The sequence below is a fragment of the Diadema setosum genome, chromosome 2 (assembly GCF_964275005.1).
Source record: "Diadema setosum chromosome 2, eeDiaSeto1, whole genome shotgun sequence".
In the NCBI taxonomy this organism is placed as follows: domain Eukaryota; kingdom Metazoa; phylum Echinodermata; class Echinoidea; order Diadematoida; family Diadematidae; genus Diadema; species Diadema setosum.
Window position 1 is genome coordinate 3,957,358 of NC_092686.1, and position 27,394 is coordinate 3,984,751.

At 40.1% G+C, this 27,394-nt stretch overlaps 2 protein-coding genes across 4 annotated transcripts; both read left to right on the plus strand.

Moving 5' to 3' along the window:
- Nucleotides 1-8,910: 8,910 nt before the first annotated feature.
- LOC140239022 (death domain-containing protein CRADD-like) lies at nucleotides 8,911-13,949 on the plus strand. Its single transcript, XM_072318922.1, has 3 exons — nucleotides 8,911-9,058; nucleotides 10,440-10,789; nucleotides 11,700-13,949. Exons 2-3 carry the CDS (start codon nucleotides 10,453-10,455, stop codon nucleotides 12,131-12,133), a joined length of 771 nt encoding a protein of 256 aa, XP_072175023.1. The 5' UTR covers nucleotides 8,911-9,058; nucleotides 10,440-10,452; the 3' UTR covers nucleotides 12,134-13,949.
- A 4,543-nt stretch (nucleotides 13,950-18,492) lies between these two features.
- Nucleotides 18,493-27,134, plus strand: LOC140239033 (small ribosomal subunit protein mS33-like). 3 transcript variants are annotated; one of them, XM_072318933.1, is made up of 3 exons: nucleotides 18,493-18,625; nucleotides 22,316-22,527; nucleotides 24,842-27,134. In XM_072318933.1, exons 2-3 carry the CDS (start codon nucleotides 22,319-22,321, stop codon nucleotides 24,945-24,947), a joined length of 315 nt encoding a protein of 104 aa, XP_072175034.1. In that variant the 5' UTR covers nucleotides 18,493-18,625; nucleotides 22,316-22,318; the 3' UTR covers nucleotides 24,948-27,134. The 3 variants fall into 3 exon arrangements, with proteins under 3 accessions (XP_072175034.1, XP_072175048.1, XP_072175041.1); XM_072318947.1 differs by lacking the exon at nucleotides 18,493-18,625 and adding an exon at nucleotides 18,878-18,959; XM_072318940.1 differs by lacking the exon at nucleotides 18,493-18,625 and adding an exon at nucleotides 18,983-19,122.
- The last annotated feature ends 260 nt before the right edge of the window (nucleotides 27,135-27,394 follow it).

Here is a 27,394-nt window from a genome sequence, read left to right on the forward strand (position 1 = left end):
CTGGCATTGTGGCATTGAGCACAAGTCAAAACTGTATGGAGAACACAGATGTAAAGAACTCTATGATATACATGTACATATACAGCTGTACATGTAAACAATTAATGTACTTGTCAGACATTGTACACTGTACATTGAGGGCAGGTGAAATACAACATTTATGTACATTTGGTGTAGATCGAATCTACTCATCGACCACCAAAAAAAGAGACCTATTTTTTAGATCGTCCACCCTTGCGTATAAAATCAAAAGTAATTTACTTGTAATGTAATTTAGAGGAGTCCAATGTTACAGTATGTTGTACATCCAACATTAGAGTCTACACACACAGGGATGATATTGAGGTTTGTTGAAAAAATCAGAAATCAAAATTTTTAGGTGATTTTGATACATGGAAAAAGCAAAACGTGCATAGACATGATGAAAGAAAAAATCTGAAATCAGATTTAAATCTACAGAATATCATGCCTGACACATCACACTGCACTCAACCCTGGCCTGGGTAACTGCGACCAGCCCCATACCAAACGCTCCCACAGTATACTATTTACTGCGTACAAGGAGCGCCCCGGGGTTAAATCCCGGGATTCTCCGTAACACAGCTTTAGATATCCACCCTTGATACTGTGGTAGCGTTCATGTTTGGGGATGGTCGCAGATGCGACGCACTTAATTTACACTCAGCTCAGCTTTGTCCACAGAATGACAGCTAACTAACCGTTGCATAATACATGCTAACATGGGTTACACGATGATTCAGAGACAGAGAGAGGTGTGATGCTACTTAGACTAGAAAGAGCCTAGTAGTAGACATGGTAGAGGGCCATTCTAAATTGCATTGTAAACTTTAATTTCAGAATCCCCCTCTACATTTACAAGTCCGTCTGTCATAACTGTCTGTCAAACGTGATCATGGATGTGTTGATTGCATACACACATGCAAGAGCTTAACTTTACCACTAACATGAACAAGACAGGTTTCTATTTAACTGCAGCAGCGACCCCAACACGTCGTTACTGGTTTAATAGTGGTTACAGCGCCTGCCTCGCGCCAGGATTAGCTGGGAACGACAATGGAGCAATATTTTGGCTAGCCACACGGACTAGAGCTTAGTAACTTCCGAATTTGATGATTTTAAGCTAGTCCGACATGATTTTGGGTGACCAATGGCCAGCGGACCATCGCAAATTTCGAACCCTGTGCTGTGGCATGTGGTTAGTATGGTTGGACCTACTACTTATCGACCGCCTAATGTTTATTTGCTTGATAAGAATATTTAACACTGAAATTCACGTAAAAAACTTGACCTACGTGATTGAGAAAATCCAGCACTATCAAATGCCGTTGTTCCCTTTTTGATTCGAAGTTTCAGTGCAAAAATATCGCCGTCGAACTTGCGTGGCCTCGTTTCAGCTCCCCGCGGCCGCAGTAAAGCTCCTTAATTGAGATCGACCACTGTTTTTGCATTGACAATGCACGCAAACCGAGTTGTATTGAACACCGTGTTGTACGAAGCTTTTTAGAAACTTCCATAGACATTACATTACGATTCGGTGAAAATATTCATTCGAAATTTTGTCCTTGATTAAAACCATTAGGGTAACATCCCCAGTATTCGGTCACTTAAGCTTTTTCGCAATATTTTTCAAACTAAAATAATACATACATACATCATATATACAGCAATGTATGTGAAATATATCAAATTTCTTTAATCTCAACTTTCATTTCGTTAAATATCTCACAGAATTGCACAAAATCGCGAAATATTTCACCTTGAAAATTCCCCAGTATACGGTCATCGGCTCCAGTATTCGGTCACGCGATGTGCGCGTTCAAAGTCGATGCGTGTTCAAGGCAGCTGAAAAACGCGCGCGCGCGCTACCTTGTTGGCGCAAAATTGCATCGGGGAAGTTGCGGCGACCGTTGGTGACCGAATACTGGGGCCTCGGCACTTGCATTCAACCCTTGTACATTGGGACACTGTATCGGCACGTACGGACATTTTGTTTTTCTTTTGCGTTTTTGAGGATACCATTACACTCCAAGCTTGCGATAAGCGAAAAATCCCGCGAGAGAACGGCGTATTTCTCGATTTTTAGCGCTTTTTCGGCGACCCGTACTCTTAAAACTGGGCCTTATCTGCGCGCGCTTTTGGAAAGTAGCGCCGATTCTGCACTTTTGACGGTAAAATTTGGGATTTTGGATGGATTTTTGGAGGGGGCCAAGGGAGTTTCCAGTTGTGAATGAGTGTGAAAGTATGTGAATTAGTGTGATTTGCGTGTGTTGTGATAGTTGAACTTACTGGCTGGTGACTAGTGATAAGTGACCGAATACCGGTGCCTGACCGAATACGATTACTGGTGCCCTTACCCTAACGTTAATGAACAGTGAATTTTCGCGTTTTCCCACACCATCCTCATCAACGGTCAAAGCCAATCCGTTTTTATGTGCTCTGCGCGCAGTGAAGTGCGTACTAAGCGCTCTGTGCGCCAATGTATACGCGGTCGGTTTCAAAAAGGGTGGTCGATATGTAGTAGGGCTACCATACCACTACCAGTGGCAGTAGGGCCTACCACTGGTACCAGTTGTTTACACTACACTGTACTCTACACTAGACACTAGCCCCGGAGACCGCGCCGCTATGCGGCGGGGTCCTGGCGGCTACCTCGCAGTTTCGCTAAAGTGAGAACCACGAACAACTCCCTATTGCCACATACGGCGACTTCACGAATAAATTATGGGTAAATTTCTATTATAAACACAGTGACAATAAAAAATGAAGTACACATTACCCCATTGCCTTGGTCCTTTTCACCAATTTATCTGGAAACTGCAAAATTTTCCACATTTTTTAGGAGTAAGCGGCCTGCCCTAGTGGGAGAGCCGTGCTACCATTTTGAACGTGTATATCCATTAGTAAGCATCTGCGCATGTAGCGAGTAATACGTAGCCTTTTGTCAAGGCCCTCTCGCTGTGTGGTGTAGAGAGCCCAGCCGAGTAAGGTAGCGCGACTCGCTTCGCTCGTCCGTTCGCTCGTCCGTTACAGCGAGAGGGCCTTGCCAAAGGCTAGCATGCAACGTTAGTGAGCATCGGTGAGCTGAAGATAATTCGCCTTATAAGACAACATTTTCTGCATCATAAGCAATGAAATGCATCAAAAAGTCGCCGATTTGAATCATTTAGGTTTAATCGACCCATGTAAGTATTCCTAGTAGTTTTTGTTGAAAAATTAAGGAAATATAGCGCCGCAACGGCACCCGTTTTGTACAACATTAAGATCTGAATGCGAAAACGGCGCAGCCCCAACGCTGCACGTTGGGGCTGGTCGCAGTTACACTAGACACATATCACACTCACAGTCACAGTTCTTTGGAAAGCAGATCTAGCAACGTTAGTCTAACTGTTACTGTTACTGTTAGTGTGCATGTCTTCTCTATCGAACACGTTGCTAAATTAGAGTTTTAGACTCACATTTACTGTGCGCGGCTTTATATACTGCAGTTTAGCCAGCCCTCATCTGTTATCCCCATCTAGGTATATTCTAGCGTCTTCACTCGGCTTAGGGACGACATGACCGAACAAGTGCACATCGCATAAATAAATATGCACGGAAACTGAACAAGCTATAGTAATAGCAAGCATGCAGTGCGCATTATATGCAGCAGTGTATGCGTGCATGCGAACGGTACGGTGGAACCACTATGTTTTAGTTCGGTGGGTGGAACGGACAGCTTACGTACGAGCAAGCATCCTGTTTCTATGCGCTACCTTTTATGACTGCATGTATTCCGGATAGCTTATTTATCCGAAGGAATGAGACAATGGAATAGGATATCAGATATAGGTGAAATAATGGGTCATGTTCAGTTTAGAATATGTGATTAAAAGTTTTGACAGTACAAAAGTAAGGAGGAAAAGAGATTACAGTGCTAAAAGAAGGTTGAAATTCCACTTACTCAGTAAATGACTTTTATATTGTTCGGATCTGCTATCATTTTGGATATTACTCGGATACCGGATACACATAGAAGGCACTTACAAATATCAGTTTACTGTACGTCGTGTGTCAAAAAGAAAAAAAAAAAGAAGGTGCAGACTGACAAAAGTATTTGCGATAACTATTTTTGGGTATTATTCTCAGAAGAATGATAAGGTAATCGAGCGCTGAAGTACAACTTTTTATTCAGATCATAATATCTGATGAATGAATACTGGGGTCTGGGGCAATTACTTCCGGGGCAATTACCACGGCCCCTCCCCTGACCCTAACCTTAATCCTAATTCCTAAACCTAATCCTAATCCTAACCCAAAGTGTAACCCTAAACTAGCTACTACTAACCCTAATCTTAAAAACTCTAACTTTTTCACTAACCAGTATTTAATTGGCCTGGGGGTAATTGCCCGGGAAGGGGGGAGGGGGGGGGGGGTAATTGCCCTGATACGGAATATTGGCATAAGGTAAAGTTCTAATCTGATTTAATTGGCGGAAACCACAAAACTGAACAGGAGATAAGTACAATACATATATGTATTATGTATTCAAAATGAATAATATAAACTAGTAGTAGTGCTCAGTGATTCAATGTTTGTGTTTCAAGCACTTTGATAGTCTCGATCGTTTCATTTGAATGCGTACATATCAATTTAAATTGATAATATTCCGAAAGATCTTACTTCAGAGATATTTAACAACTTTCCTTTTTTTGAACACGAAATGGATAATTAAACTATATGGCCCGAATTCACGAAGGTGGTACAAATGAAACCATGGTTTAAACCATGGACAAAAACCATGGAGCGCCAAGTGTCGCACGGAATATTTCGTTACGAAATTGATCATTTCGTCGACAAAATGACCGTTTCGATAACGAAATTATCATTTCGTGAACGAAATGTTCATCTAGTTACAAAATGTTGTCATTTCTTAACAAAATAATCATTTCATCGACGAAATGACTGATTTCGTGACAAAATATTCCATGCGACACTTGGCGCTCCATGGTTTTTGTCCATGTCTTAGACCATGGTTTCATGGTTTCAAGTCTTACGCTCATCTTTCTCCTTCAAGGTCTCTATCGATGCCACTTACGCACATCCGGGGTTTAAAAAAAAAAAAAAAAATGGGGGGGGGGGGGGGCAAAGTGGTGACACCTTATGTAGTCCAAGTTGTATGAAGGTTCCGCGGCCCGCCAGCCATGCTGTCTCAGCTGTGACTGTCGGGAAAGTAGGCCTGCTTTTACCATGGCTGTGCTTTGAAGCCAGTCGTGTGCTCTCAGATATCCATGACATGCGCCACAAAAGGACGGAATTTCCCAAACTTCTCAACATTTAAAGGGACTGTACAGTTGTGGTTGATGTGAGGATTTAGTTTTTAACGTTTTGCGAGATATTCAGAAACCACTATATGAGATGTCAGAGAGCATGCAATTCTAAGGGGTATCAAAAGTTTATTTGATGAAAATCGGTTTTGAAATGACTGAGATATCCCAAAACAAGGTGAAACAAAGAGATCCTAATAAAGGCGTGGCCTGCTGGTTTATATCATTGTCACTTTTTTTTATATCTCAGCCATTTGAAAAACAATTTTCATCAAATAAACGTTGAATCCTTCTTAAAAGTGCTCTGTCATATTTCAAAAGGTGAGGTTTCTCATTGTCTCACTTAGGAAGGTTATAAACCTGAATCCCCACCTCAACCAGTACTGTACAGTCCCTTTAAGCCTATACGACATATACCGCCACGTAGGTATCTATCACATAAAATACACCATAATCTGATCAGGATCATACATGGGTAGTACACGTGTATTATTATAACGCAGGGATTGAATGAAACCGAAATCTGTCATTTTTAAACATCAAACCTTGAAAGCGTAAGATATCCCACCTAACATTGATTTCTTGAGTTCCCACAAGGCTCCCTGTACAGACTTTACGGTCATTTCATTAGTTCGGCCTATGTATACATATTTATCAACTAGGTCGAATGCGCGTTTACTTTCCTTTTTTTTTTCTCTCTCTTCAAGCACCCATTTTTGTTAACCTCGTATTATACACTATAAATTTTGAACTCGCATGGTTCAGTCTTGGATAGTCGCAAATAAATCGTCTCTTAAAGACTGAGTAAAGTAACAAAAATATTTCAGTGGCCAGCTCTTTGGAGAGGCACTATTTATAATCCTTGGTGGCCCGTTCGGGCCATCAAAATCATCAAGTTTCTTTTTTGGAGATGACTAGATCTGATAATAAAAGTTCGTGGTCCGAAAAATTAAAGGAAACACAAAGAATTAAAATCAAGATACTATCAACTATACTGCCCTACTTTGGCAAAAGGAATCAAGTGACAAAAGTGACATTTCTCGTAAAAGAGCAAAATGTGTTTGTCATTTACACTGACGTCAATGGACTATCATGATGTCTTATCTAACATATCTCTTAGTAGGATAAGTGTTTCTGCATGAAATTTGGCCTGGAAGAAGAGCTTATTATGTGAATTATGAAAACATCAATAACTCAAATTCGGATGGTATGTCACTTGCTTCCTTTTGCCAAAGTAGGGCAGTATACTATGAAAATTGACATGATATAGAGAAAGAGTTGTAAATATCGCGTTTTGACAATGAAATATTACAAGAGGGAGGGGAGGTTTGTGGTATAAATCTTTGCTAGGGACTGTTACATGGCAGAAGAAGACTGCCTAGTAAAGACGGAGTTGATCAGAGGAAGGAAGCGACACAAAGGGAGAGTGTAAAGAAGTAAAGAAGGCAAATAGTGACAACTGACTGACTGAGGGGCAGCAGTGAGCTGGAAGTTGAAGTTGTATTTGACCAGTGGAGACGGGAAAGGGGGGGGGGCTGAGAGATAGAGAATCGTAACTTGAGAAGAATAGAGTGAAAAGTGGATAAAGAAGTAAAAGCTTAAAACTTATAAGAACTGGAACAATTTTGATAAAACATCAAAATAATTATTGAATTGAGGCATAAACATAAATTTGTACGACTCGTGGAAATAAGAATAGGATCAGGCCTAGTTCTATGCCAGGATAGATAACATTTGTCCGTGAAAGTTGACTGTGAAAAAAAAAAAAAACCACCATGCTTGAGTCGAATTTGGCTGATACCAAGTAAAAAGCCTGTGTTTAACTATGTAGATTATCACAGCGGTGATCTGACAATACTGGTCGCCTAAACTACACGTATAGCGAAAATGGGTGCAGTTATGAGCATGCACTCAGTCGCAAGTTATTCTACCCTATTCTGGATGAGAAAAACACAGGGTCACGCTTACGTGATGGCCAGATCGAGCCAACAAAACATTGTGTGGTGGCCCGACATTACTGGATATAGTCTGGTCGCTCTTAGCCACCGATCGGGTCATGTCTAGTTAAATGTCGACCTTTGCATAAGATCACCACAAGTCTATTAAGTATTTTTTTTTTAATTCTCTATACTAACATGTTTCAACAATAACTTCTCATGGATGTAACACATTTAGAATCTCAGTAACTTTTTTTTTTTAAATGCAATAGAGGTATTGGAATAAACTAAAAATAATTAGCCCAAGTCATGATTGCTATAGATCTCTCATTAACAGTTTCAATTTACAGTACTATCTTTCTCTTGTCAATCTGAACATGCATTATACAGGATTATCTAACTGACAATGGCAAGATCAGGCTTATTGACATGATAATGATGATGATGATAATATTTTACCAACAACAACAACAACAACAACAACAACGACGACGACGACGACGACGACGATAATAATAATAATAATAATAATAATAATAATAATAATAATAATAATAATAATAATAATAATAATAATAATAATAATAATAACAATGATAATAATACTAATGATAACGATAATGACCGTCATCATATCATGATGGTAATAATACTGATAATGAAAATAACAACAACAGCGATAACACCTGTACCTCGTTGATCCCTTCCAAAAGGTCCACTAGGAACTATATTATGACCGGAAGTTACAGCGCAATCAATAATGATAGGAATTATAGGTCACATGCAGTGATAATGATAATGATGATATTCCCCGATAATGATTACACTTACATTTGTAATTTCTTTCTACTATACGTGTAGTTAGGTACACCATTTATTAACAGAATGATTACTTTATCAAGTAAATGACTTATGAGTGCATGTTTGAGATTTGTTTCTTGTTTCTTGTTTTAGTTGTAGTTTAGTTTAGTTTGTTTGTTTGGTTGGTTGTTTTCGCTGTGGACGAAATGCAGATGTGATTAAGGCATGATGATGTACATTTACTTTTCTCTCTCTCTCTCTCTCTCTCTGAAGATGGGCTTTAGCGTTTGGCTGTGGCCAAAATCAAATTCTCCATCTGTACTCCATCGTACCGTTACCTAAAGTATTCGACCCCTTCCCTTTTGTTTCGTTGTACCTGTGCCTACAGACAGCTGGCTTTCTGAACGTTGCAGGGAGGGAGGGGGGTTTTCCAAGCCTGAATTCCGTTTACACGACTGATATTGCTAGGCATATTATACATGACTGTGTAGTGTTGAAACAGCGTCCGTCATACGTCATACGGCGAGAAGGGTAATCCCCGCAGTTTGTTGTTGTTTTTGTTTCCTTACTTTTTATGGAGGGGGTCCGCGCGTTGCTGGCACATTACCGCTCGAAGTACAGTCGTCTACAGCGCAGGATGCGGAAGCAGCGTGAAATTTATGCTACTACGGCCGGTGTACAGACGGAAACGGGGACAAGAGCGACTTGCTCTCTGTAAGCTGTGTAGGCCTACTCTGACTATTAAACTGGACTACATTGTATACTCTAGTATCATCATCCAGGAAGTCGAGCCGACTATAGGTCATCCGAAGTCTCCACGAAACATCCCTTGGACTTTGGCCTGGACTTCTTTTGGTTTTTGGAGTAGTTCTAGTGATCTTAAATAGGTAGTAGTCAACGCGCGCGCAACGAAACAACACAAGTGCACTGACCACTGCAGCTGCACCACCTCTCTAAATAGTTTGACTGAATATCGGACTGTGGAATTGAGAAAAGGTAAATTTACGGTGAGCTAGCTTACTGTATGTAGACTAAGTACTAATGCCTACTAACGTACAAATACTGTAGTGTAACTGTTATGTGTCAATTGCAGGCTCTGAGCTCTGTGGCGGATTTAGGTATCACCACCATGCACCACTGACACGCACTGTATGTACACTGTAGCACCACTCCATCACCGGAGCACCCCACCAACAGGCAACAGTCATTCGATTCATGTCGGCTGTTTAGTGATAGTTATTGTGTTTTGGTACTGGCCTGGGGCGGGGTTAGTTAGTTAGTGGTTCTCATGTGGTAGTGTACGGTCACTTGGGTAGGGATGCATGCCCCGTCCTACAGTACACCCCCAACTGATTCTAGTATTGATTTTCATATAATTTAAATGAGCCGTAATGAGGAGGTCACATACGAATGACGTGTTTGCTTGTTGTATGTAGCTTCTTTTTTTGTTGTTGTTGCAAATTTAATGAATAGCCAGTGTTTCATCTCATATTTGATGAAAAATATTCCCAAATATTTCTTCACCCATAAAGTCAGATCATTGTGCACAAGATCATTTCATTTCAGTTGTAAACAATCAAAAGCCTTAGATACTGTTCAAAATAGTAATTCAACTTGTTTTTGTGCTCTTTAGAATATAATAGTTCTGTTCAGTTTGACACCAAGAAATCTATACTAATTTCATGACATATAGTTCTCATAATCATATGCATGCAGAACTTTTGATTATTGCTCCAAAATGTGCACATATGTGTAAGAAATGTTTGAAATGATGCTGTAGTAACACAATTGCAATTGTTTAATGATGAAAATATAAAATAATAGCTAAAGATATTCGTCGGAAGTCTGCAATCTCATCAGAGTGTATGCGATCGTCGTTGGTTGCTACATAAATTTTCATAATTGATTATCGATAATCAACAAATTGGGCCACAGCAGTTGATCTGTTAATCTTTTGTGCTAGAGTGAATCGCATGCAGCGTATTTGAAAATATGATTGCAAGGCCAAGGGCATGATCGCGATCATCGCATAACATTCTACCTCCCTACAAAGCTGAAGGGGGGGGGGGGGGGGGCTCTTTTCGAATAAAAGTAGTTGTGTACTACAATCAGAATTATTCTACACTGTTGATCAATTTAAAAATACTCCAAAAACAAATCATCACCTGACAAACCGTGTCAGCCTGAAAAGTTTCTTGGCAGACCCTTTCGCAGTATTACAGGCTAATTCCAAAATGCGAAAGATGAATTTTGAGCCCTTCTGAGAGCTACGTTTTTACTTTTGGCTTTAAGACTTCTCATGTTTCTCCCTCCTCACATCACTAACTCCACAACACTTTACTCTTTTGATGCTCTCTCCACCACTCTCTGTCTCAAGGAGTCATCGCACGATGTCCATGTCAGAGTTTCATCGGCAGATCCTGGAGAAGAGTCGTCCCACTCTCCTCAACGATCTGGACGCCACTGATGTTGTTCCACACCTGGTAGGAGATCAGGTCCTCACCAGGCACGACGAGGAAAAGATCATGTGTAAAGCGACCAGGCGAGACAAAGTGTCCGAGCTAATGGACATCATCCCGAGGAGAGGCATGAGTGCATACACATCGTTCCTAAACAGCCTGATTGCCACCGAGGGCTCTAAGCATCTCTACCAGTATGTGAAAGACTTGGAAGAGATGTCCACTGCAGCAATTCAAGATGACGATGATGTGCAGTTTCCTCTAACAGGTTTGTGTTAAGAATAGATAATTTTAGAACAGAATAGTGAATATCATGACAAACCCCCTAGATGTAAAACATACAATAACAGTAATTGGTTTGGTTTGGTTTGGTTTGGTTTGGTTTGGTTTGGTTTGGTATGGTTTATTTCCGCATTCAATACGAATTTCAAAGACACAAGACAAAGAATTACAAGTTTAACGATTTACACGTAGAATGACAAAATTGTAACATTACACGAATAGAAAAACAAAAGCAGTAGTATTGTGCAGTAATCATGATCAATACAAAGCATGTAAATCAATGGAATATTTACTCACAGTAAATATTTTTCTGGTAAACATGAGAGATAATTGTATGCAGAAGACTACCATTGTAGCCTCACTGCAATTACAGTGATAGCAACCAGAAAACCTTAAGGATGATAGGTTATGTGTCTTAATGTCATCTTTCTCCAATTTTTTCCTCCCATGTGTCTTGTATCCAAATGTGTTTAGAGGAATATTTTGGGTCTGTTAGGTTTCAACTATAATTCTCTATGGTCAATATCAAATGAGTGCAATGTATTTAATAATTTATGATGTCTTTGCAAAAGGGAGTTACTCACAATTACACAACTGTTTTCCCATAACTTCCATTTTCCTATTTTCTTGAGTACATGTACTTGTATTCAATGCATAAAAGTCATCTTGAATGTGGATTTGATCTTCTATTGAAAACATCATGAGCCTTACAATTGTTATTATATTTGAGAGTGTATTCTACTATTGGTGATCATATCCTTGTCATACAACAGATGTATTTCCAAAGGTTCTTTTACATCTACAAGTAAGGGCTAATGTATTTTAACTACACACATATATGTGAGTATTGATGGTTCTCTGTCCCTTCTGTTTATTCGATTGTCTTTCTTGAGCAGAATGTCAGGACTCTATCAGTGTGAGGATGGGGAATGAAGAAGCAGCCACACTCCGCCCTGGTTTCCCTGTCTGCCAACCAAGTGATGCTCGCCAACCAAGTGATGCTCGCCAACCAAGTGATGCTCGCCAACCAAGTGATGCTCGCCAGCCTCGGCACCCGCACTTGGTACTTAATGACTTACAATTGTTGGAGCTTGCCAAGGGCCTTGGAGAGCACTGGGAGACCCTCGGTCTCTACCTGGGCTTCAACAAGGCTACTATCTATCAGTGCAAGGCAAACAATGTCTTGAGTGTTGTTCAACAAACATTTGACATGTTAAATAAGTGGAAATGCAAAAGTGGTAGAGCGGCGACAACCTCAGCACTCTTGGAGGCATGCAAGAAAATTGATCTACTGAGTGAAGATGTATATGCATTCTTGTATGATTTGTAGTTGTAACTACAAATGCTGTCTAATCATTTTGTGCTCCAGTTGCATACAGTGTGTTCTGGACTTGCGTGAACATTGTTTTCTCTGCAACCAGTATAATTATATGACATGAGATGAGTTAAGATACGAATAAAAAGAATGCCATGCATAGTGATAGAAAGAGAGGGGGAGAGTAAGCATCACACGATGAAAAAAGAAGAAGATATAGCTGAGGTGTTATGGGTAATTTACTAAAAAATTTCATAACCTGTGAAGGTTCATGTTACATTAACACAAGAGGAACATAATCCATTTGAAACTGCTTTGATTCCTCAAAGGACTTAAGTCTCTCCATCATCTGCCATTGCTAAAATTGTATTATTATTATCATTCTGAGAACTTCCATGAAAAAATATGACAAAGATATCACTTTGCCAATGTGCAATGAAAAGAAAAATCATGACTAAGAGCATTATTATAATAAGATGTGTGAGAAAGCCCTCATCAAATAAGCGGTGCCTTTTTATGATCACTGTCAATTTTACATTGTTTTTATCTGACCAGCTTAATCATGAAGAATGTGATAATTAGTCCCTCAGTGAACCTTCCTTGCATAGAATATCAAAATGGTAATTTGATGACACAATTTCTATTGAAGGTGTATGATAGGTGCCAGATATTAGGTTATACTGTAGTAGGTTCACACGGAGCTACCTATCAGTGTGGTAACTCAGCAGTGAGGATAGTCCACTTCCTGGACTGTATTCGTAGTGTGCCCGCGTGTGTACGGACGTACGTTGATGGTGTCTGTATGTACACTGTATCACACAATTCACCCCTCCTGAATTTTTTCGGGAGTACCAATTGGTGGAGTGTCGCAATCAGCGGTTGGGCGCATTGGGTGGGTGCCGAGTGTGTGGGGACTGCGGATGATAAAAATCGTCCAGTATCTGGACTACAGTGAGGACTGTCTCATGCTGCTTTATTTTTTAATTCATGTTACTGACTTGAAAACAAGGTGTAATAATCTTGTTCAGAATCTCTTATCTATCCCTTGACAGATGATGAAAGTGACCAATATGTATCATAACTATGATATGAATGATGCAATGATCTTTAGCGGATGGACTGTCACTACAGAAAAATGTTGTGAAGATTTTTATACAGTCAATCTTGCCTAAGTCAAGTTTGAATTAAACTGAAGCGAAGAAATAGCTTCGACTTAGAGAAAATTCGACTTATGAGGGATTGAAATTAATTGAATATTCAATTCAATTCATGCGAGGTTGCAAGGTTGACTGTATTTGTATGTGACCCCAGTAACTTTGCATGTCTTACAATAATGCATTAAAATATAAATACTTATACAACACCTATTTAGAATGTAGCTATCCGATTGGTCGATTGCCCATCACGTGACATTTAGTGAAAGGTTCTATTACACGCTCTGGCTGTCTCAGCGTGCAATTTTGGTTCGATCAAAATGTTCTATTGCACGCGCTCTGATGTCACAATAAACAAACATGTGCCGCGTGCACTCAACAACTAAAAGCGCGCTTACAAGTGCGTACTTTTGTCACTTTTTTTTGTAAACAACTTCGTTTTGCATACAATATGTACAACATGTACATACACGGTGACTGCGACTGTGAGGCCACTCATTCGTCTTTCCCGGAAAATGGTTGCCATTTCTGTGCTAAATTCTAGAATCTGTGAGTACCAAATTCGTTGACGTTCGAGGTGTTGTATAAAACAAATAGTGTATCGTCTTTTAATACTCGTGCAATGGAACGAGATTTCGCACTCGGTGAAAGATGAGGCACACTATTCAACTCGGCTTCGCCTCGTTGAATAGAGCGCCTCTATCTTTCACCTCGTGCGAAAACTCTTACCATTGCACTTGTGACCATTTACTATTTGTACAGTATGTCCCAAAAATAATTACAACGGTGGCCTCCGCAATGATATCTTTAAAAATAGTGAATCAATCTAAATACAAATTCAGGGTATGAAACTATAACTCATTGCCCACATCTTACAGAAAACCCCACTCGATTTGCTTCAGTGGTCAAAGAGAAATACAGAATTTTGTGGAGGATGTCGGGAATCTCTTCTGTCCAAGTTCTGTCTGTTATTAACACACAAGATCATCAAAATGCTAAACTCGGAAGAATCTGATTCATGACATGCTTTACAACAATCCACATTTCTCCGTGACCACTAGTCAAATTGAATGGGGATTTCTGCAAATAGAGCTAAAATGTGACATTTTAAGACCCTGAAGTAGTACTTAGAAATGTAATCATATTGGGCGTTATCAATGCGAAATCTGATTGTAATTTTTTTGGGGACATACTGCAGTAAGTCGCCCCCAAAATTACAATCAGCTTTTCGAATTGATAGCACCCTATATGATCAACCTGTCTAAGTGCTACTTCAGGGTCTTAAAATATAACATCTTAGCTCTATTTTGCAGAAAACCCCAATCAATTTGAATAAGCGGTCACAGAGAAATGTGGATTGTTCTAAAGCATGTCATGAGTCTCATTCTTCCAATTTTAGCAATTCAATGCTCTTGTGTGTGAATAATAGACAGAATTTGGACAGAAGGGATTCCCGACATCCTCTACAAAATTCCTCATTACTCTTTGACCACTGAAGCAAATCGAATGGGATTTTCTGTAAGATGTGGGCAATGAGTTATAGTTTCATACCCTGAATTTGTATTTAGATTGATTCACTATTCTTAAAGATATCATTGCGGAGGGCCCCGTTGTAATTTTTTTTGGGACATACTGTATAAAATATTTTTAAACATGATAAAAGTTTTACCTGAAATTTAGCCGTATAATACTTATGTTTGCCAGCTCTCTATGTAAAGTAAATGTTCATACAGTCCTATTACGCAAATGCTGACCATACCGAGCTGACTGAACTTTACACACGGTGACATCATCTCTTGGAGTGAAATATGATGGGGCATTCCACATTGCTTCATGTAGATTCATAGCATATCAGTTCTTGTGTCTCTCACTTTTCATTTTCCTTTTTTTCTTTCTCTGTTCTGTAGCATCTGCCTTGGTATGAATTTTATGTTAAGGATGCTATTAGTGTGTTACACTCCCACTACAACAAACACAGATGAAACAATTCAGGTCCCAAAATCATTATCCAACTTTGTATACTGTAAAACATGATAATTTCACGGCATGAAATTTTTGGGAATAGGAGCCGACAGCCTTTATTGCGGCATGAAATTTTCGCGAGTTGCCTCTAACATTCAAGATATATAATGTAGACAACAACTTTCGTGTGAATTTTAATTTCGCAAATCTTGGCTCTCACAAAATTAAAATGCATGTGAACATTCCTCATTTTACAGTACTTAATTCAGGACTTGACAGGAACTTTCTTGTCTGGTGGCCAGTTCAGACCACCAAAGTGTTGTTTGCATCTGGAATGGCCTTCCCACAGCTGTGGTTTCAGCTCCATCTCTCGAGACCTTTCGGAGCAGTTTGAAACCACTTACACTCCGATAACCCTCATACTAAGGATGTTTCTTTTTTACTTGCACCATTAAGTTTATCTTCTTACACCAGATGTGATGTTTGTTCCTGTAGTCACACCTATAGCACCTAGTACGACAATACTCTTTGAGAGTGATGTACTTATCGGAAGAAGATAGTCTGCAGATCTGAAATTTGGTGGCCCCAAAAAGATATATAGTGACACAAAATAAAAACAGCAGTAACAGTCCATTTTAAATGTTACATTAGTTGCCCAATTGGGCCACCAAAAGATGAATTAGGTGGCTGAACACCAATTTTTAGTGGCCCTTGGCCTCTTAGGCACAGCTCATGTTGAGCCCTGTGTAATTGCTCAGGTGTAAAGAAAGTTTCAAATACCCCCCCCCCCCCCCACTGAACAAAAAACAAACAAAACAAAACAAAAACAAAAACAAACAAAACCTGCCAGTCTTTAAAACTTTTATACATGAAGATGCAGTTATAACGGTAGTCGCCTGTCACATGTGTGTACCTGCAATACCCAGAACCTTTCACTTTTTTTCATTTTTTAAAGAAGACAGTGTATGTATTGTCATTGCGATGTATTTTACCATAATTTCTCTTTCTCTTTTCACTGATGTAGTAAACATTTGATTTCCATTAAGGATTTTCTTTTGTGAGTTTTTTTTTCTTGTTATACAGCTGTATATGTATACATTTTGTACATCTGTTGTGAAACTTCGGATATCTTGTACGACATTTGGTTATTTAGTATACTCTACATGATAATAAAGATTACACAAAATTTTATGCAGAAATGAATGTGTGAATGTGGTCATACTTTTGTCCCAAGTATGGCCAGAGAAGATAAACAGTCATTTGCAGTCATTTGCAGACCCATGGTAGGACCTGGCTTTATTCTGTCATACTTATATTGTTATCATTGGCATCATCATTGGTTCAACTGATGGTAGACTGTAGCGCTCATAACATCATCATTCTTTAGAGCCATGCCATTTCAATGCAGAAACTAGAGTCAATACAGTCCTAATTAATACAATAACTCTATGGCTGCACATAACATGCTATATTTCCTATTAATACATAACACCTGAAAAGATCCTTGTCATTTGATTGGTTGTTTGACATTGATCATTCGGCCCATTTCACTATGACGTCATCATCGGTACAATTGTGGCTCAATTTACCGTGCAATTTTGGATCCATACAATTTGCTCCATTGCACGCTCGCTAAGAGCTCGATACAATTGCGTTTGCAGTGTGCATGTGACAGCGCGCTAGCGTAAAGCGCTCAGTGAGCACTCTCACAATCTCGGATTCTCTCTTGTTTGTGAATTGATAAAACATCAATCTATTTTAGGCATAATATAAAATAATAAATGTTTTTCATTCATGACAGAATATTTCATTCTTTGAAAGATGAATTTTTTATCCATTCAACTCGGCTGTGCAACGTTGAATGGTTCATTTCATCTTTCACCTCATGAAATATTCTGTCCATTGCACTCATTAGCATTCATTATTTGTATACTGATCTACTGGTCTTGTCTTTCTGAGATTAGCTACGTATGACATGCGCTACAAAAGTGAAAAAAAAAAATGAAGATATTAGATAACTCTGTTGAAATCTATGAAAGTGTTTCAACAAACACCCAAAAGGTGATTCTGGTAAAAGAAATACAATGTACTAGTACATGTAAATGCATGCATATATAGCTTTATTGATCAATCTTTCCTTTGTATTGAAACATCCCTTATCCCACTCAGCATACTAGTAGATGTGATACATTACCGGACAATCTTTTACAAGCTTTTTGGCCAGTGGTGATTTTTTGTTTTTGTTTTGTTTTGAAACAAGTATTATGAGATACAGTTATTATTAAAGGCATTATCGGGTAGTACTGGAAGTATTTAGGCCTACCATTTGCAGATGAAACAAAAACCTATAGATGAAAAATAAATTCATAAGAATACTATGCATCGATCACAATCTGAGGTGATCAATTTCCAGCTATGAACTTTTGAAAGAATCTCTGAAAGAACTAAGAAAAAACAGAAAATATACATTAAATAAATGCAAATCAATTTAGGTACTGTAAAACATGATATATTCGCGGCATGAATTTTTCACGAATTGGAGCTGATGGCCTTTTTTGCGGCATGAAATTTTCGCGAACTGCCACTGGCATTCAATGCATATAGTGTGGACAAGAACTTTCGCGTGCATTTTAATTTCGCGAATCTTGGCGCTCGCGAAATTCGCGAAATTAAAATGCACGCGAACATTCCTCGTTTACAGTAGTCTGTGATATTCGTCTTGTCGCTAGTCTATAGTCGTCGACTGTCGATCATTCGTGTACCGAATACTCAGTAAAGTGTACACCATGCGCTGCGTGCCGAGTGCGATCCTTACAGCCCCCCCCACCCTTCCCCCCCCCCCATGCGCTAGCTAGGCTCCCCCCCCCCCCCCCCATGACGAATGCGCGCATCACAGAACGTGATATTGACCGATTCGGGTTCGTTGAGGGCAGCAGACATTTTATGGCACTGGGCGCAGCCATGAGCTCAAATTGCGGTGTCTCAGCCGACCCCCCCTGCTCTCCCCCACCCCAAGGGCAACATGTTTATCGCGCACTTGTAACAAAGGTTCGCGCACTAAGCAAGCATTCGCGCACTCAGTACGAGATGCCCATTGGCTAAAACAACCATGCATCAGTTTTTCATTCTGCGCGCGTGAGAGGGGTGGGGAGAGAGGAGGGGGGGGGGGGGTCGGAGGATACACCGCAGTAATGGCGCTGCCCATGCCAAAATTATCAAATTATACACATAGATAGCGCGTCACAGAATCGGTCAATATGTATGCGTGGTTGACAAAATTTACGAAGTACGCTGCCTAGGAGTGCAAGTGACGCCTCTCTTGGCCTTTGGCTCGGTCCTGGCAAAGTCACCTAGGTCAAATTGCTGGCAACAGGACGTGGAGCAGTAAAAGGTAGGTTTGCGATTATTATTATGTACATTTGGACGCATTCATTCATTCATTTTGTAAGGATTTTAAACTGACAGCAGGAGGAACCTCAACTAGCACGCGATATGAGCTCCTCGGTCCCAAGTGTAGAGATATAACGTCGACTCGCTGCCACAAGACGAGCTAGCAAACTAGAATTCTACTGTAAACGTGCACTGCGCTATGCCTGCCTTGCGCTGTGCCGCGCTCCCGCGGCTGAGTGCCTCGTTCATTCCTACTCGTAGTGCCGTGTGGGGTTTATTCACCAGCTTTCGAAGAGGCCGACTCTGAGTCTGATGAAGCTACCTTGTGCCAAAACGTACTAAATCTAAAAGTGACATTATGGAGACGATATGCAGCGCAATAAGCCTTAACTAATTTTAAAGTCGATTTTAATATTGACATGATTAAAGTCGCCAGAGCACGAGCAGCTACCCGAGCCAGGCAGAGCAGAGCAGAGCAGAGGGCGTCAATTTAGAAATGTGAATTGAATCAAGTGATTAAAATACAGATCCATACAGGGCAATTTAACGCAATAACGGAGGTTTTCTAACAGTTAGTAGAAATCTAATCTAATTCAAAGCTGCTTGAATTTTAAGCACAGTTCCCCATTTAGAATTACTTTGTAACAAAGTCAAGATCATATTGTTACAACATGTTCATTCTTTCCAGGTTTAAATTTCCCTAATCGAAGATCAGGCCAGGGTAACTATACACAGCCCAGTCGCCGCTGTACATACGTAGCGCGACAGGGCTGTACCAACGAAGCTCCAAACACGAAGAGGGTCCAACGATAGCATGCGATCGGATTGAATTTTGATACTTTAGATCATTTTTTTGTCACTTCAAACTCATCTGACGAACAAAATGATAATGAGACTTCATATCTATGCTTAACTATACACAGCCCAGTCGCCGCTGTACATACGTAGCGCGACAGGGCTGTACCAACGAAGCTCCAAACACGAAGAGGGTCCAACGATAGCATGCGATCGGATTGAATTTTGATACTTTAGATCATTTTTTTGTCACTTCAAACTCATCTGACGAACAAAATGATAATGAGACTTCATATCTATGCTATGAATATTGAAATTTAGATTTGATAACTTACCTAAAATGATGGTTATATGCAGCATGTGTGAACGGTTCACGAACGGTACATCGTCTTTCACGCCAGGCCATTTCCAATATCCGGGAGGTCACATGATCTGAATGCCCTTTCAAAAGGTCGCGCTGTCGACCGTGCTGCTACACCACAACACTCAAGCAGCGCATCGCACGCACGCAAAAGATTTCCGCAGAGATCAAGGCGCCATTTTGAATTCTGCAACGATGAACCCCGACGGTGTTAGGGAATCCGCCAGAAAGTATCATTTTTTGGTTCCACGGACTTATCACGAGGGCTCTCAATGGACTTACGAACCTTCTGTAATACAAGCATGCACTTAAGGTGAGTAACGTTTGGTAACGTGTACATTGTTTATAAAGAACGTATAAATTTTCATAAGTTTTGTAGTTGTGTTGTGGTTCCCCACTTTGTAGGTGCCCGCTCGTTGGTCAGACGCTGTATTCGCGTAGCGTATTAACAGCGTCTGGTCGGGCTAATCTATGCTATGAATATTGAAATTTAGATTTGATAACTTACCTAAAATGATGGTTATATGCAGCATGTGTGAACGGTTCACGAACGGTACATCGTCTTTCACGCCAGGCCATTTCCAATATCCGGGAGGTCACATGATCTGAATGCCTTTTCAAAAGGTCGCGCTGTCGACCGTGCTGCTACACCAACACTCAAGCAGCGCATCGCACGCACGCAAAAGATTTCCGCAGAGATCAAGGCGCCATTTTGAATTCTGCAACGATGAACCCTGACGGTGTTAGGGAATCCGCCAGAAAGTATCATTTTTTGGTTCCACGGACTTATCACGAGGGCTCTCAATGGACTTACGAACCTTCTGTAATACAAGCATGCACTTAAGGTGAGTAACGTTTGGTAACGTGTACATTGTTTATAAAGAACGTACGAATTTTCATAAGTTTTGTAGTTGTGTTGTGGTTCCCCACTTTGTAGGTGCCCGCTCGTTGGTCAGACGCTGTATTCGCGTAGCGTATTAACAGCGTCTGGTCGGGCTAAGGCCAGGGTAGGCCTAACGTGATTATGTAGAAAGGAATAAATACCGGAAGGCACGCTCTACCCAATAAACCAAAACCCAAAGAGAAATAATAAGTGAAAGCAGCAACAATAACACATCTCAGTGAATTTTTGAGGAAAATCGGACAGTCAATTGAATCATTGCAAAAGTTCTAACTGTTAAATTTGTAAAGTTTTTGGTGTTGGAACCACTGGATAAGGATACTATAGTCACCTACTTGAGTATTTATGACATTATTCATGTGTGAACAACAATATAGACCTAAAGAAGATCTATTTTAAAAAAAATCAACATGTTTTCAATTTTCTAGTGTAATGAAAGATCACTTGACTATTAAGAACTGATTTCAGAAAGCAGGGGGAATATTAATTACAGGGATACTGCCCTTAACATATCGTGTCAGCATCATTCCCAATTTGATGGAACATAATTTTCCTGAAAAATGAATTTTTGTGGAATTCTCTTTATACCTCTCTAGAAGGAGTTTTAAACCTAACTAGGCCGGGCTATTAAGGTAGATGATATGGCTGGAGGGGGCCCCTCCAGATCTCGGCCGTCGACCACGTGATTGCGACGAAAATTGGCACACACATTGCCTATGACGTAATCTAAAGTACTATGAAGTTAATTTTTTTTTAAAATTATCATTAATGCTGAATTATGCTAATTTATGCATAATGATGCATGAAATCAGACAATTTGGTATAAATCACTAAATAAAGCTCAAAACAGGCACATTTTCTTGTGTAAATATTATTTTTAGTGTCCTTAGCAAATGTAAGAGAAAAAAATTGTGCAATTAGAAAAAATTTCTCAAGTATTTTGTTTGTTTAATTTCTTATGTGTTTCTTTGTTTTTTCGATGAAATTTGTCAGCAACATTGTTCCGAACAAGAAAATATGTTATTTATTGATTTTACTCAATAAACCCCCAAAATAATCATGCTTTTATGAAATTTGCCTGTAAACACAGTTTGCATTGAAATTGTACACGAATTCACGTTTGTGAGCAATTTTTGGTCTGACATGCACGTACATATTTATGCGCAACTTCGGAACCGGGCACCCGGGCATCACAAATTTGGTGTCAAAAGATGCGGGAGACTCGAAAGAAATAAGTCATGAAACGTCGGGCGATAGCTTTTCGCGATAGCGATACATCGCGCACTCCCCCCCCCCCCCCCCCCCCCCCCCCCCGGGCTAGTTAGGGTTAAAAATATCTGTTACTAGGTTGTAGCTTGTAATATACAGAGGTACATGTGCAAATACTACAAAATGCACAAATAAAACTTAATGACTGTGATTCAGGTCCAAATTTTAATTGAGTGTAACAACATAACATTTTTCCTGATATTTCTTTGTTCTGGAATGCAAATACATGTATGGTACTGAGTAATGATTTGCACCAGTACAGATATATTTGAAAAGTCTATGTTGCATTGAACTATTAAAATGGAGATGAATGCTTTCAGAATTTTTTCAACAATGTTTTCTTCTTTTTTTTTTTCTTTCTTTAGGACATGGCTTCCAACTATGCCCGCCGCATGGCGCGACTCAGTGCCCGCATCTTTGGGGAAGTGTACAAGCCTACGACATCCCAGTCAATGAAGGTAGTGCAGATGATGAGTGAGAAGCCAAGAGAAATGAGGAAACATATTGTGGACTACTATCCACCCCATACGGAAACCTACAAGCTGATGAAATACCTCAGATTTCTTGGATTGTATAGGTGCGTTGACTGTATCTCATAATCTTGAAATGTGATTTTTCTGTTCAGTGATGAATATCAATGTACCCTGGCAGATCTTTTGTTGCTGACATGCTGTGAGGCTTTTTTCATAGACCCCGTTTACAGTCCGGCCTCAATTGCGCGGCCGAGCCTCGCAATTTTGTCCATTTACACTGCTGGGCTCGGCCGCGCTTTTGATTCAAACCTTTCAATATTTTGTCGTAGTGGCGCTCTGCTTGTAAACAAACGCAATTTGGTATTGTCTGGTTTTCAGACCCTTTGCCAAATGAATTCCGTGGCGACGAAGTCGCCGTTCGGGCAAAGGCCTTTGCCGAAGGAAAAAATCCTTTGCAGGACAAAACCACCTTAAACTATACTAGTTTTCCACGTTGAGGGGGTTAATATCCTGAATAGCGAAAGATACAGTCAGAGGGTTTGGAAGCCAGACTAAAATTGGCCGCGCAATTGGCCTCGCATTTGGCCCAGTTTGCGTTTACACCAAGAAGAGGCCGGGCTCGGCCGCGGCTTGGCCGCGGCCGAGACCACCTCCAGAGCGAGGCCAAATGCGAGGCCAATTTTGGCCTCGCATTTGGCCTTTTGCGCGTTTACACTGAAGCGGGGCTGGGCTCGGCCGCGCCTTGGCCGCGGCCGAGCCTCGCACTATAAACGGGGTCATATTTAGTGGATCTGAAGTGGTTTGTAGAAAAATTTGCAAGTGCTACAATTCACTGCACTGAAATAACAGGTCACTCACATTTTATAAAGCTGGTAGACTACATGTAGATGATGTTGATTTCAAACCACAGCTGCATCCTCAAATTGGTATGCAGTGAGAGTCAAAGAGCTTGATGATATTCCTCATAAGATCCAGAAGATTCCAGAATAATCTAGAAAATTAACAATTACATGATAATGTTATATGCAAAACAGGACTCCTGCCTCTTTGAAAGGAAATAAGCTACCAAGGCAGACTACAAATATCATTGCCCATTGTGATACTGTAAAACGAGGAATGTTTGCATGCATTTTTATTTCGCGAATTTCGCGAGCGCCAATTCCAAGATTCATGAAATTAAAATGCATGCGAAATTTCTTGTTTACACTATATGCATTGAAAGCCAGTGGCAATTCGCAAAAATTTCATGCCACGAAAAAATTGGTCAGCTCCAATTCACGAAAATTTCGTGCCACGAATATATCATGTTTTATGGTAGATGTGACATTCACATGAGTATCATCCAGTGTCTTTTTTGTCCCCGCCGAACGAGTTCGAGCAGGGGACTATGAAACGGGCTCCGTACGTGTGTGTGTCCGTGTGTCCGTGCGTCCGTCCGTGCGTCCGTGTGTCCGTCCGTGTGTGATCAAAATCTTCAATTTGCTACTTCTCTGTCATTTATGAGCCAATTTTGATTGTTTGCTTTATATGATAGCACTACATGGGAGCTCTGAAACTTCTACTCAGAATTTCAGTCGTGACCTTTGACCTTGACCTTTGACCTATATCGTACATTTTGCTACAAAATGCTACTCCTTCGCCATTTCCAACCCGATTTCGATTCCGTTTGCTTTATGTGATGGCACTAGGTGAGGGCTTCAAAACTTCTACACAGAATTTTGACCTTTGACTTCTTTGACCTTTGACCTTGATTTTTGACCTGTATTGTACATTTTGCTACAAAATGCTACTCCTTCGCCATTTCTTACCCGATTTCGATTCCGTTTGTTTTATGTGATGGCACTAGGTGAGGGCTTCAAAACTTCTACACAGAATTTTGACCTTTGACTTCTTTGACCTTTGACCTTGATTTTTGACCTGTTTTGTACATTTTGCTACAAAATGCTACTCCTTCGCCATTTCTTACCCGATTTCGATTCTGTTTGCTTTATGTGATGGCACTAGGTGAGGGCTTCAAAACTTCTACACAGAATTTTGACCTTTGACTTCTTTGACCTTTGACCTTAATTTTTGACCTACATTTTTTGTACATTTTGCTACAAAATGCTACTCCTTCGCCATTTCTTACCCGATTTTGATTCCGTTTGCTTTATGTGATGGCACTAGGTGAGCGCTTCAAAACTTCTACACAGAATTTTGACCTTTGACTTCTTTGACCTTTGACCTTGATTTTTGACCTACAAATTTGTATATTGTACATTTTGCTAAAAAATGCTACTTCCGGCAGGGACATATATTACGCACCGCGTAATTTCTACTTTTCCTTGTTTTTTTTGCTTTTGTTTTGTTTTGTTTTACTACTGTATGTATTGCTTTCATGAAGATAAGGCTCTTCTTCCTCTTACTCCTTTCCCCCAGGGATGAGCATGCAGACTTCAGAGACGAAATGAAGAGAGTACAGAGGATGAAGGGCAAAGCTCCACCAAAGAAGGGAGAAGGAAAGAGAGCAATGAAGAGGAAATGAAGAGAACGCCTCCACTATTGGCTATTGGACTTCAGTGACATTACTGTGTTGCAAAGAATACCGGTAGTCACCAGTGGCGTCAAGTTGGTGCAGAAACTCATTGTGTTGGATCTGCATAGTGATGACTGAAATCTGTGCAGCTCTAATTTCTGTCTTCTTTCCAGTAGGCAGACAGATGACACTTGAAAAGCAACAGTGAATTTTGCTTGATGTGTGTACACTGAAAAGTCACGGTCTTCAGTATTATGGAATTCAGTTCATCATATCACATTATTTTGTGATGGCAGTAGTCAATTATGATAGAAGAAAATGACAGAAAATGAGGTTTGCTCCTCTGGGACTAAAAAGAAGAAGAAGAAAAGGAATATTTGTTTTGTTTCTCCTTGTATGGAAATCTGTGTTATGAAAAGGAAGATGGATAATGTGTACAGCAGGGCTCAACATTAACTTTTTTCAAAAGTCTTTGAATTTGGAATTTTTGTGGCCCAACAAATGAGTATAGTGGCCCAAAATAAAGAGGAAATGAAAAATTACCTAGTGATTTGAATTTTAGCTGCCTGATTGGTCCACCAAAAGATAGCCTTTTGGGAAATTTGGTGGCCCAACATAAATTTGTAGTGTCTCTGGGCCACCACTAATGTCGCGCCCTGTGTGCAGGTTCATTCTTTAGCCCATGCCAAACTCTCTTGATCTGTGTGTGTAAATAGTGCTTAGTCAGCCTATGATTATGGTTTGGAATAAAGAAAACAATGTCATGACTGAAAGTACCATGTATAATTTCCTTGACTGTTATCATTATGTTATTGTGTGTGCAGTTGTTGAGACAGTCTTTTGAATCGAACCACCATTTCCAAAATTGTGAATCACTGCAGCAGTGTTATGAAGCAAGAAGAGCAAGTTTACTCAGGTGGGCTTCAGTTATGCACACAGGGGCGGATCCAGGGAGGACAGCAACCGGCGCACGCCCCCCCTTTATTTTTTGTTGAAACAAAAGAAATAAAAAGAAAAAAATGGGGGGAGGGGTGCGTGCGCCCCCCTTTATTTTTGTAAACACGCCCCCTCTTTACGGAATTCCTGGATCCGCCCCTGGTACAGTTGTATGCCTCAAGAGTATCATTGAACATCTAGGTTGAAATTTTATCACCCAGCAATCTTTCTTAATTAAGAATGCATTTTAGTTGTGGAACAACCAACAAACTGGAATGTACATGTATGCATGGGGCAATTAACAAGTCACGATGAAGAACTGCCATTTTATTTTTCCTTGAGCTTCTGCCAGTGCCAGCTCCTCGTAGAATTGCCTTTCTGTTTCATCTGGATGTGTAATACAAATTGCAGCTGTCTCCTTTGCCTCTGGCTGGTTAATGATGTTGCTGGCCATCACCTCTGAGCATCTCCTTTGGAAGCATCCCATTCCCTTGTGAATTAGTATGTAATCACAATCTCCCAAGATCAGTTACAGAGCTATCATCTTGAGACAGATGGGCTCCGAGCATTGGGGAAGCTGTCATTATATTCAGTCTTGACAGGGTCACCAGTTTTGTTTCAGGTTTTGGATGAAATGAGATGCAGAAGTGAGATGGTTTCAAGTCCATCACCAATAGAATAATGAAGACAATAGTGAAGTGCTGCTCTACCCAAGTGCTGCTCTACCCACTTTGATGGACAATATAATTCCTGGGGAGGGGTGTGCAGTTTTGCTTTCCTGTTTGATATCTGCATATGTTAGCTTGGTCAGGTGAGGCTCTGATAAATCATCTTGTAACTATTATTTTCAAGCTTTACCTTTTGATACTGTAAAATTGGAAATTTTCGCAGTATTAGCATTTTTTGTGCATTTCGTTCCACCAGAAATTAGCTCAAAAAAAGCATGTGAATGTTTTTGCTTGCAATATGTTCTAGTAGTTGTTTTGATTCTACAGAATTAAAAACGTGTGAAACTCATTTTATGCTATGGAGCGCAAAAAATTACTCACATGAATTATCTACTTTAACAGTGTTTGTTTTTTTGGTGTGTGATAAGCTGCTTGATTGTCATACGATTTTCACATTTAGCTGTTTATATCAAAATCAACAAATTAGGGGTCTTTTCTTGGATCTACACATGTGCCTATCATTGCCAGTTTAACTGGGATGGTAGTTTGTGTGTGTACCCGTATGAATTAAATCATTAAATGATACAGTCAAGTCCTTGAATACCTGAAAACTTTATTGGATCAGTAAGAAATCCCAAGAGGGAAGTTTCTGTGGTTGATGTGACTGGCATATGTGTGTGAAGTTGTTGGTGTCCTTCATGTGCCATAAAGGTTGTTCTGGGTGTTTGGTTTTAGTGATAATTTATTCATGTGTGTGCATGTTTGTTTCTATGTATGTGTGAGCCCCAATAGAGATTGGCAAGAGTGCACTCCACCTTCAAATCAAACATTTTTTTTTATTTTTTTTATTTA

What these genes read in the sequence shown, in the direction of transcription:
- LOC140239022 (XM_072318922.1), top strand. Translation starts at nt 10,453, where the DNA reads ATGTCCATGTCAGAGTTTCATCGGCAGATCCTGGAGAAGAGTCGTCCC. An exon ending in TGTGCAGTTTCCTCTAACAG is followed by an intron (nt 10,790 to 11,699) that starts GTTTGTGTTAAG and finishes TTTCTTGAGCAG; the next exon opens with AATGTCAGGACTCTATCAGT.
- LOC140239033 (XM_072318933.1), top strand. Translation starts at nt 22,319, where the DNA reads ATGGCTTCCAACTATGCCCGCCGCATGGCGCGACTCAGTGCCCGCATC. An exon ending in AGATTTCTTGGATTGTATAG is followed by an intron (nt 22,528 to 24,841) that starts GTGCGTTGACTG and finishes CCTTTCCCCCAG; the next exon opens with GGATGAGCATGCAGACTTCA.